The sequence below is a fragment of the Eurypyga helias genome, unplaced genomic scaffold, assembly GCF_000690775.1.
Source record: "Eurypyga helias isolate BGI_N326 unplaced genomic scaffold, ASM69077v1 scaffold26725, whole genome shotgun sequence".
Taxonomy (NCBI): domain Eukaryota; kingdom Metazoa; phylum Chordata; class Aves; order Eurypygiformes; family Eurypygidae; genus Eurypyga; species Eurypyga helias.
In genome coordinates this window covers 17,332-34,915 of record NW_010253791.1, presented here as the reverse complement: position 1 = coordinate 34,915, position 17,584 = coordinate 17,332, and the positions used below count along the sequence as shown (strand labels likewise).

The window sequence follows — 17,584 nt, the reverse complement described above, 5'->3', positions numbered from 1 at the left end:
CACAGGCAACTTTATATTCAGAAATATCCCTCTGGGGGAAGAATATTTAAAATGGATAAAGTTTTCAGATATGTAAGTAGACATCTCATCCCCACATAAGCTGGTTTGGATCACGTAATTCTTGTACGATTTTATTTCATCATCAGGAGCTATATCTGTGTAGCTTCATGTCACTAAAGCTTTGAAGGGTGAAGTTGTGAAGCAAGTCTGATTTTTTTTTCTTTTCTACAGTTTGACTTTCTCATCAAATACAAAAATACAAAACCCCACAATTCCATTCTGTAGTTAAACAATATAATTTTTCCCCTTTATGAACAGGGGGTACTTTATAAAAGCGTAACTAAATAACTGTTGTTTTGTACAGTTAATAGTTAATATAGTTAATATTAATTACAAACAATTTTTGCATACATATTATGTACTTGGAGTCTTACTGCTCCGTCATTATAGCCCTAAAACAACTTAAGATTTGTCTAAACTAATGAATAATGACAAAAGAGTCAATGGGATTCTATTTTCAAGACTATGTTTGAAAGACAACCGTGGCAGGAATAACAGCCTGACAATACAGGTTTTACATTGTTTGGCATCACTATTTGATAAATGAACCTCAAATTCACCTATGCTAAAATGGGAAAGGTTGACTGGAACGTAGGAATGAAAACACTGATTTAGGAGAACACTACTCACCAATAATACCTAAAGTCTTCAAAGTGAGAATGTAGCTATGGATACTGTTGCATCTGATAAAAACAATGTAGAGATGACAGAGGAATTCCCTACAAGCTATACTGAATGGCTTAGAAGTTTCAAAACATTGAAAGACATTGTACTTCAGACATTTCTCCATGTTTGAGGGCTGGCAACTCAATAAACTCAAAAGAAATTTTAAAATCTGGCTAGTAATGAGCTTAAGAATGGCTGAAGATGCTTCAGAAACAAGGCAAAACGGGAAGAGGGGGAAAACGGCAGAAACCAAGTTCAGCTGACAAGATCAGCTGACCCTTCTGGAGCCTCTTCAGTGTCTTAACTTCCTGAGCACTGACTTCCCTGCCAGTTGCAGGTTTTTATTTTGCTCCATAAGTTAATTACTTTTCACACTTTTAAAAAATAACTTGATCCCAATGAAGCTAGCAAGGTAGGAAAGGTACAGGATACAAAAGTCAAGAGAAATATTGCAAATGCTAAGCTAGAAGAAATGAAGGAGGTTTTGCAGGCCCAAAGCTTAATTAATCAGTTTGCATCAATCACCTTCATATACTTTTTCTTCTTTGTAAGAGATGCCTAAACAACAATTTGGTATATTAATTAAGCAAAGCTCTACAAGTTTAATTTACAGTAAGAAAAGTCTTTTCATGCATTAAAATGGAGTTTCACAATTGGACCACAACAGCTGCTATACTGAAGTTCCTTCTCCCCAATATATTTAAAAGTTACCAACTTCAAGAAACTACAGAGGAAATACTTCAATGATACCCATTCCACATCAACTAATCATGCTACACACTGACAATTTCAGGCAATTTGTGCTCACCGTTGTGTAATTCTCCTGTAACAGTGCCTTCACCCTGTGGGCTTCCATCCTGATCTCTCCATTTCCAATCAATTCCTCTGATTACACGAGCTCCCGGAACCATGTATTTCAACACCTGAGAACGGACCAGACGTCGCTGCCTTCGCAGATTTGCTTCAGCTTCTTTAGCAGCTTTTCCTACAAGAAAAATGAAATGAAAATACTTAAAAGTATTGCACAGGGAATAATTTTAAGCTCAAGTTTCTAAGCAAGTTCCACTGCAGAAGTTAACCTTTTTTCACACTGATTTTTACATTGTATGTTCATCAGCATTTTAAGAGAACAAGTAGGATGTACACATTCTTTTTCTTACCCAGCTGATCTTCACATACTCCATTCACAGTGCCATAAAGTTCGAATCCAGACAGGGAGAGGTAGTGTGTCTGCCCACTGGCATTCTTTCCCATCTGTTTTATTCTAACATGTCTCCAACCTTGTTTCTCGTCTTTCGGAGGATCTAAGGGCCATGTTGCTGTAGACCTTTACATTTATTAGAAAGGGGGCATGGGTGGGGGACCAAAAAAAAAAGTCAAAACCAAAAACATCTTCGTACCACAGCAAATAAAACCATAATGTTGATCATGCACAGATAAAATTGGAAAACTGCCAAGAATACAAGATATATAAACCCTAATCACATTATGGATAAACTCTGGATGAGTGCTGGTGTTACTATTTTCTCCAAAAAAAAAAAAAAAAGTCAAATGCAAAATTTACTATGACAGAAAAGCACAAATGCCATTAGGTGAACCATACAGAGAACTTATGAATCACATTTTCTAGCTCATCCTTAATAATTTAAATCATCATCCATTTCTTTACATAGTTATGTTATTACACCTACAGTAAACATTAAATTAGTTGATAGCCAAGTACTTTTTTTACCGAGTTCAGTTTTATAAAAAGTGATAAAATACACTGACATACCCTGGTTCATTGAGACTACAGTCATCAACATGAGTATACAGAGTAGTCCAGTTCTGTCCATCCTTAGATACCTGGAAAACCCAATTTCTGAGAGCAGATCGTCCATAACCTCGAGCGTGGCGTAATGTGTAAGCTGAGGGTATAACCCAAAGGCCAAGATCTATGGCAAACCAAGCATTCTTATCATCATTAGTATGACAATTGAGAGCTGAACTGTCACGGCTTAGGATGTCTTCTAAACGTCCATAAGGCAGATTTCTTCCTTCTGAGGATGTAACCACTACTAACCCATAGGCTGCTGGATTTACCCACTCATATGCAGTTCTATATTAAAAAGAGAAATGTACTGCTTAATTATTACTTACATTAAAAAAAACAAAACAAACAAGCCCCTCCTCCCCCCCCCCGAAAAAAACAAAAACCCAAAACAAAAACCCACCCAGGTATCAGTAACATCTGACATTCACTGAGTTTTATGTTACAGCCAAGTTTATTAGAAACCAAAATAGTTAGTTTAACTTTAGATAATTAGATAACTTCTGAGATGTTCCAAACATCACTTTACTACAGTGGTTTAAAAAAAGAAAAAAAACCACACCCCAAAAAAAAACAAACCAAAAAAAAACCCCAAACAAATACACACACGCCACCCCACAACCAAACAAAACCATGGCAAACAAAGACCCAAACTTTCCCACCCCTTCCTTCCTTAGGTAAGCATACAGACAAATTCTCAACACAAGAGAATTCAGAGATTCATATTTTTCTATTAATTGAGTAAAAAAAAATTTAATTCTATTATCGACAGTAAAAGCAAATATACCTCCCACTCATTAAAAAATTGTAACAGATTTCACTTCATTATAAATTCTCTCACTCTCCCACACCCTGCCCCATGTATCACAGTTTATTGTATCTGACTTCAAAATATTTAGCCTTCAAGCAACTCACTTTGCATTTGTCCCAATCCAGTAAATAATTCCATTTTCATCAAAATCATGTTGATGTCTGAACACAAATGTTTGGCCCTCACGCAATTTTCTTACAAAAACAAATGAAGCCCTATCAAAGTCGTACCATTGCTTTGCTACCTACATAGGAATGAAAAGAAATCAAATCTTAGAGATGCAGAACACAACCATTCCTTGTGAACTCTGTGTGTGATATGTTGCTCACCATTTTCAGGAGATACTGTTCCAGAGATTCAACAGTTGCCAACGGCTCCATCTTTAGCATCCTACCAGTTCGATCTATTAAAGATGTCTCCCCTGAGGCACGTTCCAAACGAAACCTCAAGCGCCTCGTTAGTATCTGAAAGAGTAGCTGAACATTAATACAGGCTTCCTTGTTTAGGTTTTGTAATTTTAAGAAAAGCAATGTATTTTACTCCAACAGTTTCAGTGACATATCAAGTATTTCTGTTGCACAATTTAAACAAAATATATTCTAATTTAATGTTTTAAAAAGTAATTGCCTTCTACTCCATTTCTTCAATTAACCAAGTAATTCTTTAATATGACAGTCCATTTATAAGTCAATTACACATTCAAGCTAATATTTTCTCACTTTCCATGTGTCTTCATAGGTTTTATTTCCAAATCTTGTAGACTAACAACTATAATAATATAAAAACTGAAAATGTTTTTTCAAAGTATTCAATAGTAGCAGTGTTTCTGCAACTTTCTACAACTATTTTTTAATAATTCAATATCAAACCAGAAACATTCACTCTCTACTGCCATCTTGTAAAATCCTGAAATGTGCTTTCAAATACAAAAAAATTAAGACTCCACAAACACTGTACAAAAACAGGTAACATTTTTAGCCAAACTGCAGCTTTACTTCGTAAGACGCTATTGATTCTGCATTGTCTTATATTACCAAAGGAGCTCACAGCCCTCAAAAAGATCCTTTTAACCATTATAGCCCATCCCTAGTCATCACAAATAAAGGTCTTATAATTGTCTTCGACACAATACTCATTCAAGTACTAAGGATACTTACTAGGGGGCATATTCTCATATAAAGAGAACAATACTTGAAGACAAAAGAAAGAACACATTATCTCTTCAGTCAAAATTTACTTTGACTTCACAGTGTAAAAGTCACAGTAGAGGAACACCAAAACATTTAGGTTAAGTGTTAGAGGAAATAAAAGCTAAGTAGTTTTTTGTTCTTTACCTAATTCTATCCACCTCTACAAGAATATGCTTCACACAGACTTAATAGGTGTAACTTTTACTGAAATTCACATAAAACAATCAGTCGTGTATCACTCAGTATGATACACTGTAATCACTGTACATTTACCTGAAGATTATACGTAGATCCTGGTGTATCATACAAGTGGAGAGGTAGACGTTCAATAGACTCTAACACTGCTATCAATTTCCGAATTAATGCAACTGCTGGACGACTGTAGAAGTGAACAGTTACTATGTTGCCACATAATAAAGAAAAATTCTACAGTATCTCAGAGACTACTACACAGCTGTAGCAAATACCTCATCATGCTATTTCTACTGATATCATCCGTTCTAGCCACATTATTACTGCACAGTAAGAAAAATATTAATCTGTACACTGATGAACAAAAGTCACCTTTACAACTGTCAGCAGATGTACATTCAACATAGCTGACTCCTACAGAGAGAAGTAATACAGTATAATTTTCAATTGCTACTTCAACAGTAGATGCTAACTTTTAAGACCAATTTTCTATTCCAGAGAAAGACAAATTGAAATGGAAAGTACAGTTCCTTTGTCTTTAAGTTGTTTTAAAACATACCACACTGCTTCAAAGATGGTTTTGGTTTGTTTTTTACCTTTCATCATCTTCATTCTCACTGAATGCTGTTTTGAAAACGTTTATTCTCTCTACCAGTTGACTACAGTCTTGTTTCACATCTAAATCGACATTCTAAGAGGGGCGGAAAAAAAAAAGTTACTTTTAATACAAAGCAATATATTTATTCTTAATACTATCAAAAATATCTGTTTAGTCTCACTGAACTGGCTATTTAAAATCTCTACATGAAAAGGTAAATGATATCAGCCATTAGAACTACCAGTGTTAAGTTAAAGATTTTTAATGGCTTATTTGAACTAGTCATCTATTGTGATAGCATATATTCAACAGGTAGATCACTAACTGGAACAAGTCTGTGGCTTTTTTGTGTCTTCATGAAAATCAGGCATTATAGATTTTTTTTTTAATTAACGCACATGCCTACGTAACATTTTTTAGAAAATTTTTTCTTCAGACGTTTATGTTCTATAAACTCACATTATTTAAAACTGTAAGCAACGACTGAACTAAGCCACTACTGCACATTTCATATGGAGAAATAGTATTCTCATCCTTCAATAGTACAATTAAGTTTTCCAGAGCAGTCTTCATTAAATCTCTCCAAGTATTTTCTCCTTCAATACACTGGAAGACAAAACAACAGCCATGGTTAAACAAGGTAACAGTTTTTCCACTTGCTTCATATGAAAAATAATGTCCCAGTGAATACCTAACTAGGAATTACATGCATTCAAAAACCCCACATTTCAGATGGACGTATTGCGACTTTCCTTTAGATTACGACAGACTACTCCTAACATTATTATGTGATTTCCACTGACATCGCACATTATAAATTAAAAGAGGTACGCTTACTTGTCTGTTTGTATGAAGTTCCCATGCAGACTCTAACTGCGTTGCTATGTTCCTCAGTGTTACAACTACTCCTCGAGGCATGCTTTCAACAGCTTTGAAATGATCATCATACAAATCTCTGGCCATAGTGCGTACCTACAAATTTTATTTTGATAATCAGAAGTCATACCTTGCTGTAATGAGACCATTATTATTCTCCAAGATACAAGAAACTGACATATTTTTTTTAAAGAAGTCCATGAGAGACACAAACAAAGAGAGAAGAACCAAATGCTATCATACATCATGAAATTCAAAGGTCCTGAAAGGTTAAAAGTACATGAGTAATAAATGGAAATACACAGAATCATACTGAAACTTACAGAAACTAAACGTACCATCATATGTTAAATTACAGCACAAAGGTAGAAGAAAAGACAGGACTCAATCTGTAAATTTGTTTCTTTAGCTCTGTATCATGGAGTTGGTAATCATTTTTGAGGTAAAATTAAGGGGGTTTTATATGGTTTCTGAATGCTCTATTAACATCCCTTAAACCAATTCTTATTCTGACCTAACACTAAGCATTACTTTTTCTACAAAGTATAAATCACACAAGATACAGATTTAATTAAGTAAGTTCTAATTAAAACAGCATTTTGCTTGTAAAAAATTGCCTCAAAAATCTTTCCTTTTCATTATCATCACATATCCTATAGTAGTATGTTTCACAAGCTTTGGAGCTACATAGTGCAAGTATGAAAGAGCACCGCCTTCCTTTTATCATTCTACCTATCCTCAATCAGACAGTATTTCCGTTTTCAATTTAGTGTCACATTTCCTCAGATGTGAGTGTCCTTACATGCCATAGATTTTTGGTACAGAACATATTAGCTGCACTGTAAGAAACTGCAAGAGGTCAAGCCTGAAGATTAGCTTGAGCTCATGGTATCAGTGGGCCATAGAATGTACTGTTCTTCTGTGTTTTTGTAAAAAGCTGAATACTTGATTTCTTAGTTCCTCTGTTTTTGGGGTTTTTTTCCCCCTCTCAGTTTGAGAAGACAACAAAGAATTTCAGAGAAGTCTAAAAGGAGGTTGTTTACACATTTTGCTTCTCTACCACTACTCTTAGCATACAGAGTGCTCACTTCCATCCCCCTATCTGTCATGATATCCAGTCTAAAATCAGTATCTGAATGTAGTAAATACAAGTAACATACGCATGTGATACATCTATAGTAATGATCACAGTATCTTCTCTTTTTGCATATGAAAATCTTACAGAATTATACAAACATAAGTCAGGAGGATTGGATTTCTTTACATTTTTAATAGAAAATTTGCTTAGGTGTTTTTTTTTTTTCTTCTCTAGAAGAGTACAGACTGCTGGATAAAAGCACCTACAGAAGTGCCTTGTTTTGAGTGAAGTTTTCCCCGTCAAGCTTGGCGTAAAATTGTGTCTGGTTGAAATCAGAGATTTTAATCCTCTAAGAGGAAATTTAAACTCCCTAAACACATTATAAAATAAAACAAACTCAAATTCTAAGTATAGAATTCACAGATGCTCACTAACCTTTTGCTTTGTCTTCTCCAGTTTAGATTTCAGCTTTCTTCCTCTTTTGCCTGTCCAGCCAGTCACAAATTCTGACCCTACAACAAGTCACAATTTCTCACAGGTATGAAAAGCAACAAACAGAAGAACTACCTCATGTACAGTGGCTCCTACCTGCATGTAACACATACCTACATACTTACCCAAAGAGGTTTCAGCTGTAAACGAATGCTTTGTTCCTCTGTTGGATTCAAACACAAAGCCTGGTAGATCTTCTTTCAGTATGGTAGCTTGCTGACCATCCGAGTTGTGAATTGCAATTTCTCCTTCTTTTAAAGAAGTGAGCGACCAGTTCCCCACAGTAAGTTTAGCTGGCCCTGGTGCCGATAAAATTGGCTGGCTTGTAGTAGATGGCTTTACTTGGCTTCGAGCTCTCTGCAACTTCTCAAGGAACTCACTCCTACTTTCTATTTAAAAAGAAAGAAACATTTTTTTTCTTCCAATGATTGATTCCACCATCATAGCTCCGACTTCTTTTTTTTTGCAAAAGCAAAACAACTGAGTACATTCAATGCAAAATTAAGTTTGAAATTAAGGGTCTTAAAGTGTTCTAAATTTGTTCCCAGTACACGTCTGTACTTGAACAGTGATTTATTCCAAAACTGCATCAAAATGGACAATGAAACCCTCAATGGTGCTATTGACAGATGTATTAATTCATCTTTAGCATTATGATAGGAAGACCAAAGAAATCCATGATAAACCTTTAGTCTTGCAAAAATAATTTATCTCATTAAGGCCAGCATGAACTATTCTCGAAAGTGAGGCTTTAGAAATAGGAAATTAAATTAATTCTCCATAAGGAAAACAGCAATCAACTTTATAGCTTAAAGCAAGTGGAGAAAATATATTGAAACCATATAAAAAACAGGGGAGAAAAAAAAAACCCACAGAATTTCAGAGTGTGACAATCAACATCTGTTAACAGCAAATATGAGCTAAGATATTAGCTAATTGCCCAGATTAAGTGTCACAAAGGCACCCCAAAAATAATTTTTATGGGCTACACTAAAACTTTTCTTCATCTCCTTTGTGGAACACCCCCACATTCACCTCAGAGAAAGTAAGAAAGACAAAATTACACTACTTACAGCGACATTATGCTAATTCAAGTTATCATGCAGATGTTCCAGTTCCTTTTTTATTAATTACAGAAATTGTAAGGATGTCTGTATCTCTGAGAAAAACATGTAACTAAAAAAAGATCTAATGGGACCACATGAGACTTGATTAAAAGATAATATTTATATGGAGATATTTAACAGATGACAAACAGGACCATATCCTACTTGTAGGATATGTAGGTAATGTAGCTTGAAATTATTTCCCAACAACTATATCAGTTTTAATCATATTTTGATATTTTAGCAGTTAAAAGGCTGCACACTAACATTTGAAATGTTAATTAGGATAGTTCCAGAAAATATGATGAGTTTATAATTTAAAATAAACATTCCATATAAAATAAAAATGCAGTAACTTCATTAACGTAAAGAATATATCTCAACTTCAAAAGTTAACAAGTATGCTTATCTTTCAGCATACGGATTTGATAAATACAACTTTTGTAGTCCACGCACTTGTAGAATTGCTGTTTTCCTTTTGCTGCAATGACTTGTGCTCTAAGCTTTTTTATAATTTTTACTGTTGTACAATAATCTCTATGCAAACATATATACGCACTCTTGATGCACATTCCTTCTTGCTTAAAACTCATAGCACCCAGAGAGGTTTATAAAAAGAATTTTGAAATTTCATATGCAAAATGAAAATTCTGTTAATGAAACCTTTCCAAATTTCTCTAATTACATTATAACACATTAAATCTACAGTATGTCACACTGGAAGTGCAATGATTATACATAGTTGGGAATAATTCCGCATTCCCTTAGACAGAACTGAGATTAACTTAAAGCTTCAGAATAACCGTTCAATTTCAATTTTTGCATTGAACTTTTATCTTTTAAAAAAATTCAAACAAAGCAAGTATTAAGCTAATGTGGAGAGGGGTGAGTACAGACCTTCCAAAAATGTTCGCAGTATGTATATTACCCTCCCCTCTCAACTTTCATCATGCAATACACGCCAACAAATTCCATTACTCAAACCCTCTATATTCTTGCCAGTCGTGAAGTTACTGAAAAGTACACTATTAGATTAATCAGTAATTATTCAGGACAGCAGAACATATAGTGTAGTTCAGGACTTCAAGAACCTATTCTGAGTCTACTGTACTGTAGTAATTTTAGTTAAACTTAGCAAATACTAGTTTCTTATCTCTTAAGTAAAAGAGACTGCTGCACACGCTTACGAGCTAATGGTTAAGGTTCGGGCAAACGACACTGCAGTGGCAGCACTCTTAGTAGATGTCTATTTGACAAAAAGTTGTAAGAAGCCCCATTTAATCCTAGCTTAGATCCTTCCCTTCCATAATGCCCATGCTAGGTATCTTGTTCAAAAACTTGGGATTTATTCAATCTTTTTAAAAGACTGATCTGAAGAGCCACATCTTAAATTCTCAATGTAACTTCTTTTAAGCTCTCTTCACTCCAGATTCATCTGAGCCATTTCCATTACACTCATCATGTAAACAAATAGTAAAGTCTCATCCCCACACCCACATCATTAGAAAGTAAGAAAGCAGAATTGGGATTCAGGGGCCACAAGGATTAAAGAAATTAATCTCACAGATCTTAAAATTGTATTGTATGATAAACAAGTATCTCAAGACAGAAATCATTCACCTTTTATGGTATTAACCTTGTTAAAATGAATGCAAGGATACATTTTCTAATTAAAAAAAAATCTAGAAGTGATTTCCAGCTGTGTCATAATCTAGACACACACTATCGCATTTTGTCTTTGCGTCCCAAAATTAATGGACAAAATCATTAGCACTTCACTTCTATCCTGAATCATAATATGTTCTGTTATTTCACTCAATGGCTTGTGCAAACATAGTAATATTGCAAAGCATTTTATGTCTGCTGGTTCATAAATACATTAACTGTTGCAGAAAGGATAAAACAATAAAGAAGGGTTGTTTCTGCATCCAGAACAAGTTGTGTATTCTGCACAGAAAATTAAAACCACCTGTGCATTGCCAGTGCTAAGGTCTGTTCCCTTATCCTCTCTCCGACAAAAATTAAGACACTGTAATTTGTTTCTCAGTCTCAATGAGAAACTTTGCATTACTTTGTCTTCAAACACATGCAATTTCATTCTGCTAGCTGTAAGCAAACAACAAATTGCCATTTCAACCTGCTTTTCCTAGGATGGCCACTACAAAGTGCTTTTAATGACTGGGGTGAAAAAATTAAGTATGCATGGAGAAGAATCAAAACAAAACAAAGTTAATACACTTTTACTGGCAAGATGTTTACTTAACACAATTCACCAGGGAATTAAAGTTATGGTCACATGCTATCTGATAAAAAGCATCACAGTTAACTGACCACCTTCCACCTGTTTACATCCTTTACTATTTAGTAAGCCAATTCCTGCAAAACAAAATAGCTCCAATCAAATTATATAAACAAACAGTCTCAAAACTTATCTTGGACTTCAATTGTAAAGAAACTACCTGAACTATCGGATCCTCCTTCAGGGCTGCCACTGGAATACATTGTGGCGAGTTTTCCATCCAAGATAAATCTGAACCATCCGTTACTACCGTTAGATAGTTCCAGGGCTGCAGCGTCACTCCAGATATACAGGCAGTCCCTTCCCCTAATGATTGACCAGTCTCTCCAGTGGTATGGTTTACCCTGTTGCAGTTCTTTAGCATCCTCCTGTGGTTCATCCTCCTATAATAAAACAAAAAACCAAACCCATTAAAAACACAGGCAAAAAAAAAAACAAACCCACAAAAACTACACAGGACAGACATTTTTAAAAAGGCTTGAGGAGAAAAAGAGTAACAACAATTATAGCAACTACACTACTTCTGTCTGTAAAATGTATTTTTAGAAGTATTCTTTAATAGAGAAAGATACTTTTAAGAAGTTTTCTTTCAGATACAGATCTACCTACTCAACAATAACAACGCCTACTGACTGGGACATCCATCTCTGTTCCAAACTTGTATTGTGAGAAAAATATCACAAAATGATGAAGGTTGGAAGAGACCTCTGGAGGCCATCTAGTCCAAACCCCTGCTCAGGCAGAGCCATCTAGAGCCAGCTGCCCAGGACAGTGTCCAGATGGCTGAAAAAACACCAACCCCCATTCCACACCACCACCCCCAAGAAAGGAACCACCCAAAACACCCAAACAACCCAAAACCCATGCTAAAAAAACGCAACTTACCTAAATAGTAATTTTCAAAACACCACACAAAAACAAATGTCAATCAACTGGACCACAATAAGTAAACATAGGAAAACTCAGCAGATGATAATGCTGAACAGAAAATGAAGTTACCAAAAACAATTAAAACAAATGGTGTACAACAAGCATTAATTTAATAACCTAACTACCTTCCCCTGGACAACTTTCACTGCTATCAAAATGTAACAGAAATTTTGGTTTTACAGAAAAAAATAAAACTATCAGTTCTGTACTTACTTTCTCAGGCTTAGACTCTTCTTCATTTTCATCATCAGATGACGGTCCTGCCAAAGTTGACACTTTACTAATGACACCAAGTCTAGCCAGTTGGTCTAGAAAAAGATCACCACCTTTATCCACCAAATCCCTTATGATTTGCAAGGCTAGCAAATGGCCATCATCATCATCCTGTAATACATTGTGATGGAAAGGAAATAATAAAAGAGATCTCTTTACTTAGAAGTATCTTTATATGCTGAACTTCACATATGATCACAGATGCTATAAACACTTCAGGGTTAGATCTTAATACGTAGGTGGAACCAATAAGCAAATCCCCTTTTTTACACTGGTTTGACAGAAGGACAACATTTTCTTTCTTCCTACCTCTTGATCAAGAACTGTAGCTGTTATCTCAACCAGTATAGTGGGTAGATTGTGGCCAGCATCAGAGTCACAAACCTCTTTCAGCAGTGCCTCAGAACAAAAATGTATCATTTTTCTAATGAGGGCAAGACTTGCTTTCCTTGAAAAAAAATACAGTAGGAGAAAAAAAGAATTCTTACACAGATAAAGATAATTGAAGCAACAAAACAGTTCAAGATAAAACTGCTTTTGCACTACATTTATGCATGCTTTCAAAACAACAAGTTCTACTTCTGGTTCACTGGAACTAAAATTTATTATTAAGTCCTAAATTATGCCTAAGAATAATTCACCTACTGATCTTTTTTGATTCTACAGCACTATGAGTCTAATGTATTTTTCTCTCCTCAACCCTTCTCTAGATAATAAAGTCAGAATGTAAATAGGTTTAACTTTTAGTGATGGCAATTCACTTTTGCAAAATTCGTCTTCCTCACAGGTATCCATCCAGCCTTCCCTTTCTGTCACATGCTTCCCGTGTTTTGGTGAGATTCCCTAGAGTTTCAAAGTCTAAAATTTCTACTAGATCACGCAGCTTGCCATATTAAGAAGTACAATTCATTTTGAAGCAAATCGCTTCTGTATGGTTAAAGGTGAATTTTTCTTTGACTGACTTAAAAACATGATTTACCCAATTCATAAAGAAAACTTAAAAATATAGAGAGTCAACTGCTCTTCTCCAATCTGCAACAGCAGGTACCCATGCACACATTGTTACCATAGTTTCTTATTTCCTTCATATAAAATGACCTATTTTAACCTGATGACAGCATCAGCTCATGTGGTCTCTCTCCACTAGAGTCCTATTTATCTTGTATTTTCACACCTTAAAAGTACCTATAAATACTAGGAACACAAATCAGAGATTAAGCAAATGTTATGTTTGTAGTGGAAAAGGCTGAGAGGTTATGGTCAGACAGAATTTAACAAAACCATTATGCCACCCACGGTATTCTTTAAGCATTCAATTAGATTACATTCTTTTAATTCTCTCAGTAAGGGGCATCGTCTTCAGGTGATTAGCATTTAAGCTGTTAAGAAGACTTCCTGAAACAGTTTTTTCCAGTCTTCCAAATTTTCCAGCGAATGTATCTTGATACCACTCAACAGTTTTCCTCTCCTAAATTAGTACTTTCATAATATAGGCTACAAAACCTTGTAATCAAATATATAGTACATGCAGTCTATATGAGGTACTATACAAATATAGTATTTTTTCATCATGTTGGTATACTCAAGAGTATGCTTCTCTCTCCCGTTCCTGCTTTTTCCAAGACACCACTTTGACATAAAGAAAAAAATGTTACTTAAAATGTTAAATAAAAATTACAGTTGCAACACACTTCAAAACACTTCTATTCAAACAGAAATATTATTATGTGTCACTTCAATTACTTAAGCTTTTAGATGTTATAATTCTTACTGGAAAAAAGTCCACCTAGGTTGTTTTAAACAGGATGTATTATGAATTCAAAATATACAGAGAAATTGTCTATCACATCTATTACCTTATTGAAGGCAACATAGTTTGTTGAAATGTTTGTGCAAACACAGGCAATAATCTTTTCAAGTATATGGGTGCCATTTCTGGATCTCCTTTGGGTTCATTACATTCTTCCTCATCCTTGTATGCATCTTTCTTTTTCTTCTCATCTCCTTTGTTAACAGGACACATCCAGTCCCCTAGAAAACATTTTTTCCCTAAAATGTTCAATGGCAAAAAACAACCAACCAACCAAAAACCCCTTCAAATAAACTTAAGTTTTCTTTACTCTGTCCTGACTTTAAAAAAAAAAAAAAAACCACACACAAAAAAACCCAGCACAACAGCTAAATATCCAAACAGGACCATGAATTCCTAAAGATCAAGTTTAGACATGCAAGATTCTTGAAGACAACTGTTTGCTAACAAGTACCTCCAAAGACCGCTCACAGGAGAAGCTCAAAGTCCTTTAAGTGAACTATGAATACAAACACCTGTGGCTCTAGCACTACAAAAGCCTCAAACAGGTATAGTGCAGTTCCCACATAGAAAGAGCGGGTGCCAGAGAAGCTATGAAGACTGACATCCTCTGAACCCACAGAAAAATCCCAGTCTAGCCCCATCCCACAGGGGAAGAGCAGGACCGCTGGCACTGCTTGTGCCTCATCAGCAGTTTCTTCAGTAATTCCCATCCCTTAAGAACATCTAAAATAGTAAGGTTTTTATATGTACCTTTCAGGTTAAGAAAGGTTGGTCACAACATACTATTTTTTCAAAGGAATCTTAAGAGTAAAATTCTAAATATGAACTAGTTAACATGTATAAACATTTCTAGTAACAAGGGAATGGAATTAAAAACAGCACTCACCTGGAGACTGAAGAATAGCTACCACTTCACTGTGCCCTCTCTCACGAGCCTTGTCTAAAGGAGTTTTCCCATCTTCATCTCTCAAATCAGGGTTTGCACCATGTCTTAATAGAGTCTGAACAAATATTTTTAAATATGGGGAAAAAAAATAAGATTCCTTCTTCCAAAGTAGTAAATACTTTTTCACACATCTTTCCCACACTTTTCTCATGCTTGTAAGCAAAATTAGAGTATTACGTGCTTTTTATATCTGTAGAGCTAATATAAAACTATTTTTATTCATTACTGCCCTATCAAAAAATATGTTGATGAACATTTTAAAGATCATGTAAATATTTGACAGTGTACACATTAAACATATTGCAAAGACATTTTTGTACTAAACAAGGTAAAAAGTCAGTCTAAATCATACCTTTGCTACCTGAGGTCTTCCAAAACATGCTGCATAATGTAATGAGGATGACCTCTGACCTCTGTTAACATCAGCACCTCTTTCACAGAGAAATTCTACCTGTTAAACAAGAAAAAGGAACTATGTGAAGAGAGAGAAAAAACCTAAATAACCTAAGATTTTAAGATTCTGTAAAATTGATTTACCATTTCCTGAGTTCCAAAAGCTGAGGCCCAGTTTAAAAGAGTTTGTCCTACATCATCCATAAAATTTACTTCAAAAGCTGAAAGATACAATTCAATAAAACAATTAAAGCTCCCAGAATTAATTTAAAGTATTCTTTAGATAAATGGTAGATCTTAAAACAAATTAAGCACCCTCAATTCTAGGGAAGCATTTAAGCCCTTATTTGCAATTAAAAAAAAGTAGCATAGGAATTTTTACTTACAAAACCTGTTGTATATTTAACAAAATAAGCGAACTCGTGTATAAAGAATCTCAAGGTACTACCTAAGCATTTGTTATGACACCATAAATTATAAAAATAAAAAATATATGTTATCTTATTCTATTTTTCAGAGTACTTTCGCTTACCTCCTGTATCAATAGCATCTATGAGCGCATCAGTATCCTTACTGCGGATGCAATCTATCAGCTGCCGATGAGAACGTTCCCCAGAACTATCCAGTCTTCGCAATCCTGGGATTCTGCCTGTAGATCCAGCGCTGGATTTTGGCAGGGCTTTTCTCCCTTCGAACAGTAGCACCAAAAGAAGATCTACTAACCGCATGGTATCCAGTACACATCTCTCATCACCCTGCAACGCACTTTCTATAGAATCTGGAAGTTCAGATCTTAGGAGATCCTGGAAATAATTAAAAGTCTGAACAATAAAAAATATACAGGGCTTTAGAAAATACTATCAGAACTGGGTTTCATTTCCATATGAAATCTTTCCTTTTTTCCTCATTTTTATAAATAACATATGCATATGTGTGTGATTTATATAAATCAGATCTATAAACCTGTATCTCCATATATAAAATAGCAACACAAATCTTGCATATACCACAGTACACAAAGGGGAAAAACCCTAAGAGAAAAAAAATCTGTAATGTAAAAGGATTTCTTACATGTGTTACTACTGGAGAGCCTCTACACAGGGTTGACAACAGGCTCACAATAGTTGACACCTGATTACTTAATTTAGAATCGGCAGCTGTAGATGGTGCTCCGGTGCTACTCCGTCCAGGTTTGCAAGCTGAAGATGGTCCTAATGCTGTCCCACCAGCAGCTGCCATGCGAGATAACAACTCCTCAGTTAATCCATGCTTAGCTAATGGAGCTGGGTCAACTCCACGCCGTGTGAATCTGTCTGCTAATGAAGCAAAACATCTCAGAGCTCCATCTGAAACCTAAGAAGGAAATGCAAGAGAAAAGATGAAAAATCTGTTACTGAAGTTGAGAAGATGCTTAGGAGATATTTGCAAGCACACAAGACACACAGAAGCCGCCAATTTCCCCACGTTACCTTCAAAATCAATGAACAGAGCAGACTGGCTTTTAAAGCCAGAAACTGAGTTGGAACCCAACAGTGCTCTGAACTGCTCACTGAAGGACCATATTGCTGTTAGTTTTCCTCCTCCCCTTCTCTCTACTGAAGATACACAGAAATCAAGAAAACTATTTTTCTTTATCTTAAGGTCACCATTGTGAGCATCTCCTTAACTACATAAGCAAAACCACAAACCAATCTAGAAAAACTTATTCAATAATCAATTTGCAAATTAATACATGTCGGAAACATATTTTAAGAACAGTTTTTAGCTACAGATGTTGTTCTTACAGGAAACACAACTATTTATAATCCCCAGTAGCAACTGTCCATTCTGACAATAGTTTTGGGGGAAAAAAAACCAAACCCACACACCCAAAACCAAATCAACCCACAGCTTGGTATTGAAATATAGACTGCTTAACCTTCTGGTTGTCCTGATGTCAGAAATTGATAGAGCAGCTTTCTAATAATAAAACTTTAGAAAAAAGAAAAAGAAGAAAAAAAAAAAAACCACACCAGGAAAATGCACAATGAGGTTTTACTTCCTTTCACATA

At 35.2% G+C, this 17,584-nt stretch overlaps 1 protein-coding gene across 1 annotated transcript in view; it reads right to left on the bottom strand.

Annotated features, from left to right (window-relative positions):
- The window catches only part of HECTD1 (HECT domain containing E3 ubiquitin protein ligase 1), a 54,594-nt gene that overhangs the window by 21,449 nt on the left and 15,561 nt on the right, over nucleotides 1-17,584 (bottom strand). Inside the window, exons 4-23 of the mRNA XM_010152789.1 lie at nucleotides 16,605-16,886; nucleotides 16,066-16,336; nucleotides 15,678-15,754; nucleotides 15,493-15,591; nucleotides 15,081-15,195; nucleotides 14,238-14,412; nucleotides 12,691-12,829; nucleotides 12,322-12,492; nucleotides 11,339-11,561; nucleotides 7,899-8,162; nucleotides 7,717-7,793; nucleotides 6,165-6,299; nucleotides 5,787-5,933; nucleotides 5,326-5,420; nucleotides 4,811-4,916; nucleotides 3,677-3,811; nucleotides 3,452-3,591; nucleotides 2,501-2,824; nucleotides 1,887-2,053; nucleotides 1,535-1,711 (exon numbers count right to left, since the gene is read on the bottom strand). Of these exons, the coding sequence (XP_010151091.1) occupies nucleotides 1,535-1,711; nucleotides 1,887-2,053; nucleotides 2,501-2,824; nucleotides 3,452-3,591; nucleotides 3,677-3,811; nucleotides 4,811-4,916; nucleotides 5,326-5,420; nucleotides 5,787-5,933; nucleotides 6,165-6,299; nucleotides 7,717-7,793; nucleotides 7,899-8,162; nucleotides 11,339-11,561; nucleotides 12,322-12,492; nucleotides 12,691-12,829; nucleotides 14,238-14,412; nucleotides 15,081-15,195; nucleotides 15,493-15,591; nucleotides 15,678-15,754; nucleotides 16,066-16,336; nucleotides 16,605-16,886 (3,319 nt within the window). The remainder of the gene's footprint in view (nucleotides 1-1,534; nucleotides 1,712-1,886; nucleotides 2,054-2,500; nucleotides 2,825-3,451; nucleotides 3,592-3,676; nucleotides 3,812-4,810; nucleotides 4,917-5,325; nucleotides 5,421-5,786; nucleotides 5,934-6,164; nucleotides 6,300-7,716; nucleotides 7,794-7,898; nucleotides 8,163-11,338; nucleotides 11,562-12,321; nucleotides 12,493-12,690; nucleotides 12,830-14,237; nucleotides 14,413-15,080; nucleotides 15,196-15,492; nucleotides 15,592-15,677; nucleotides 15,755-16,065; nucleotides 16,337-16,604; nucleotides 16,887-17,584) is intronic.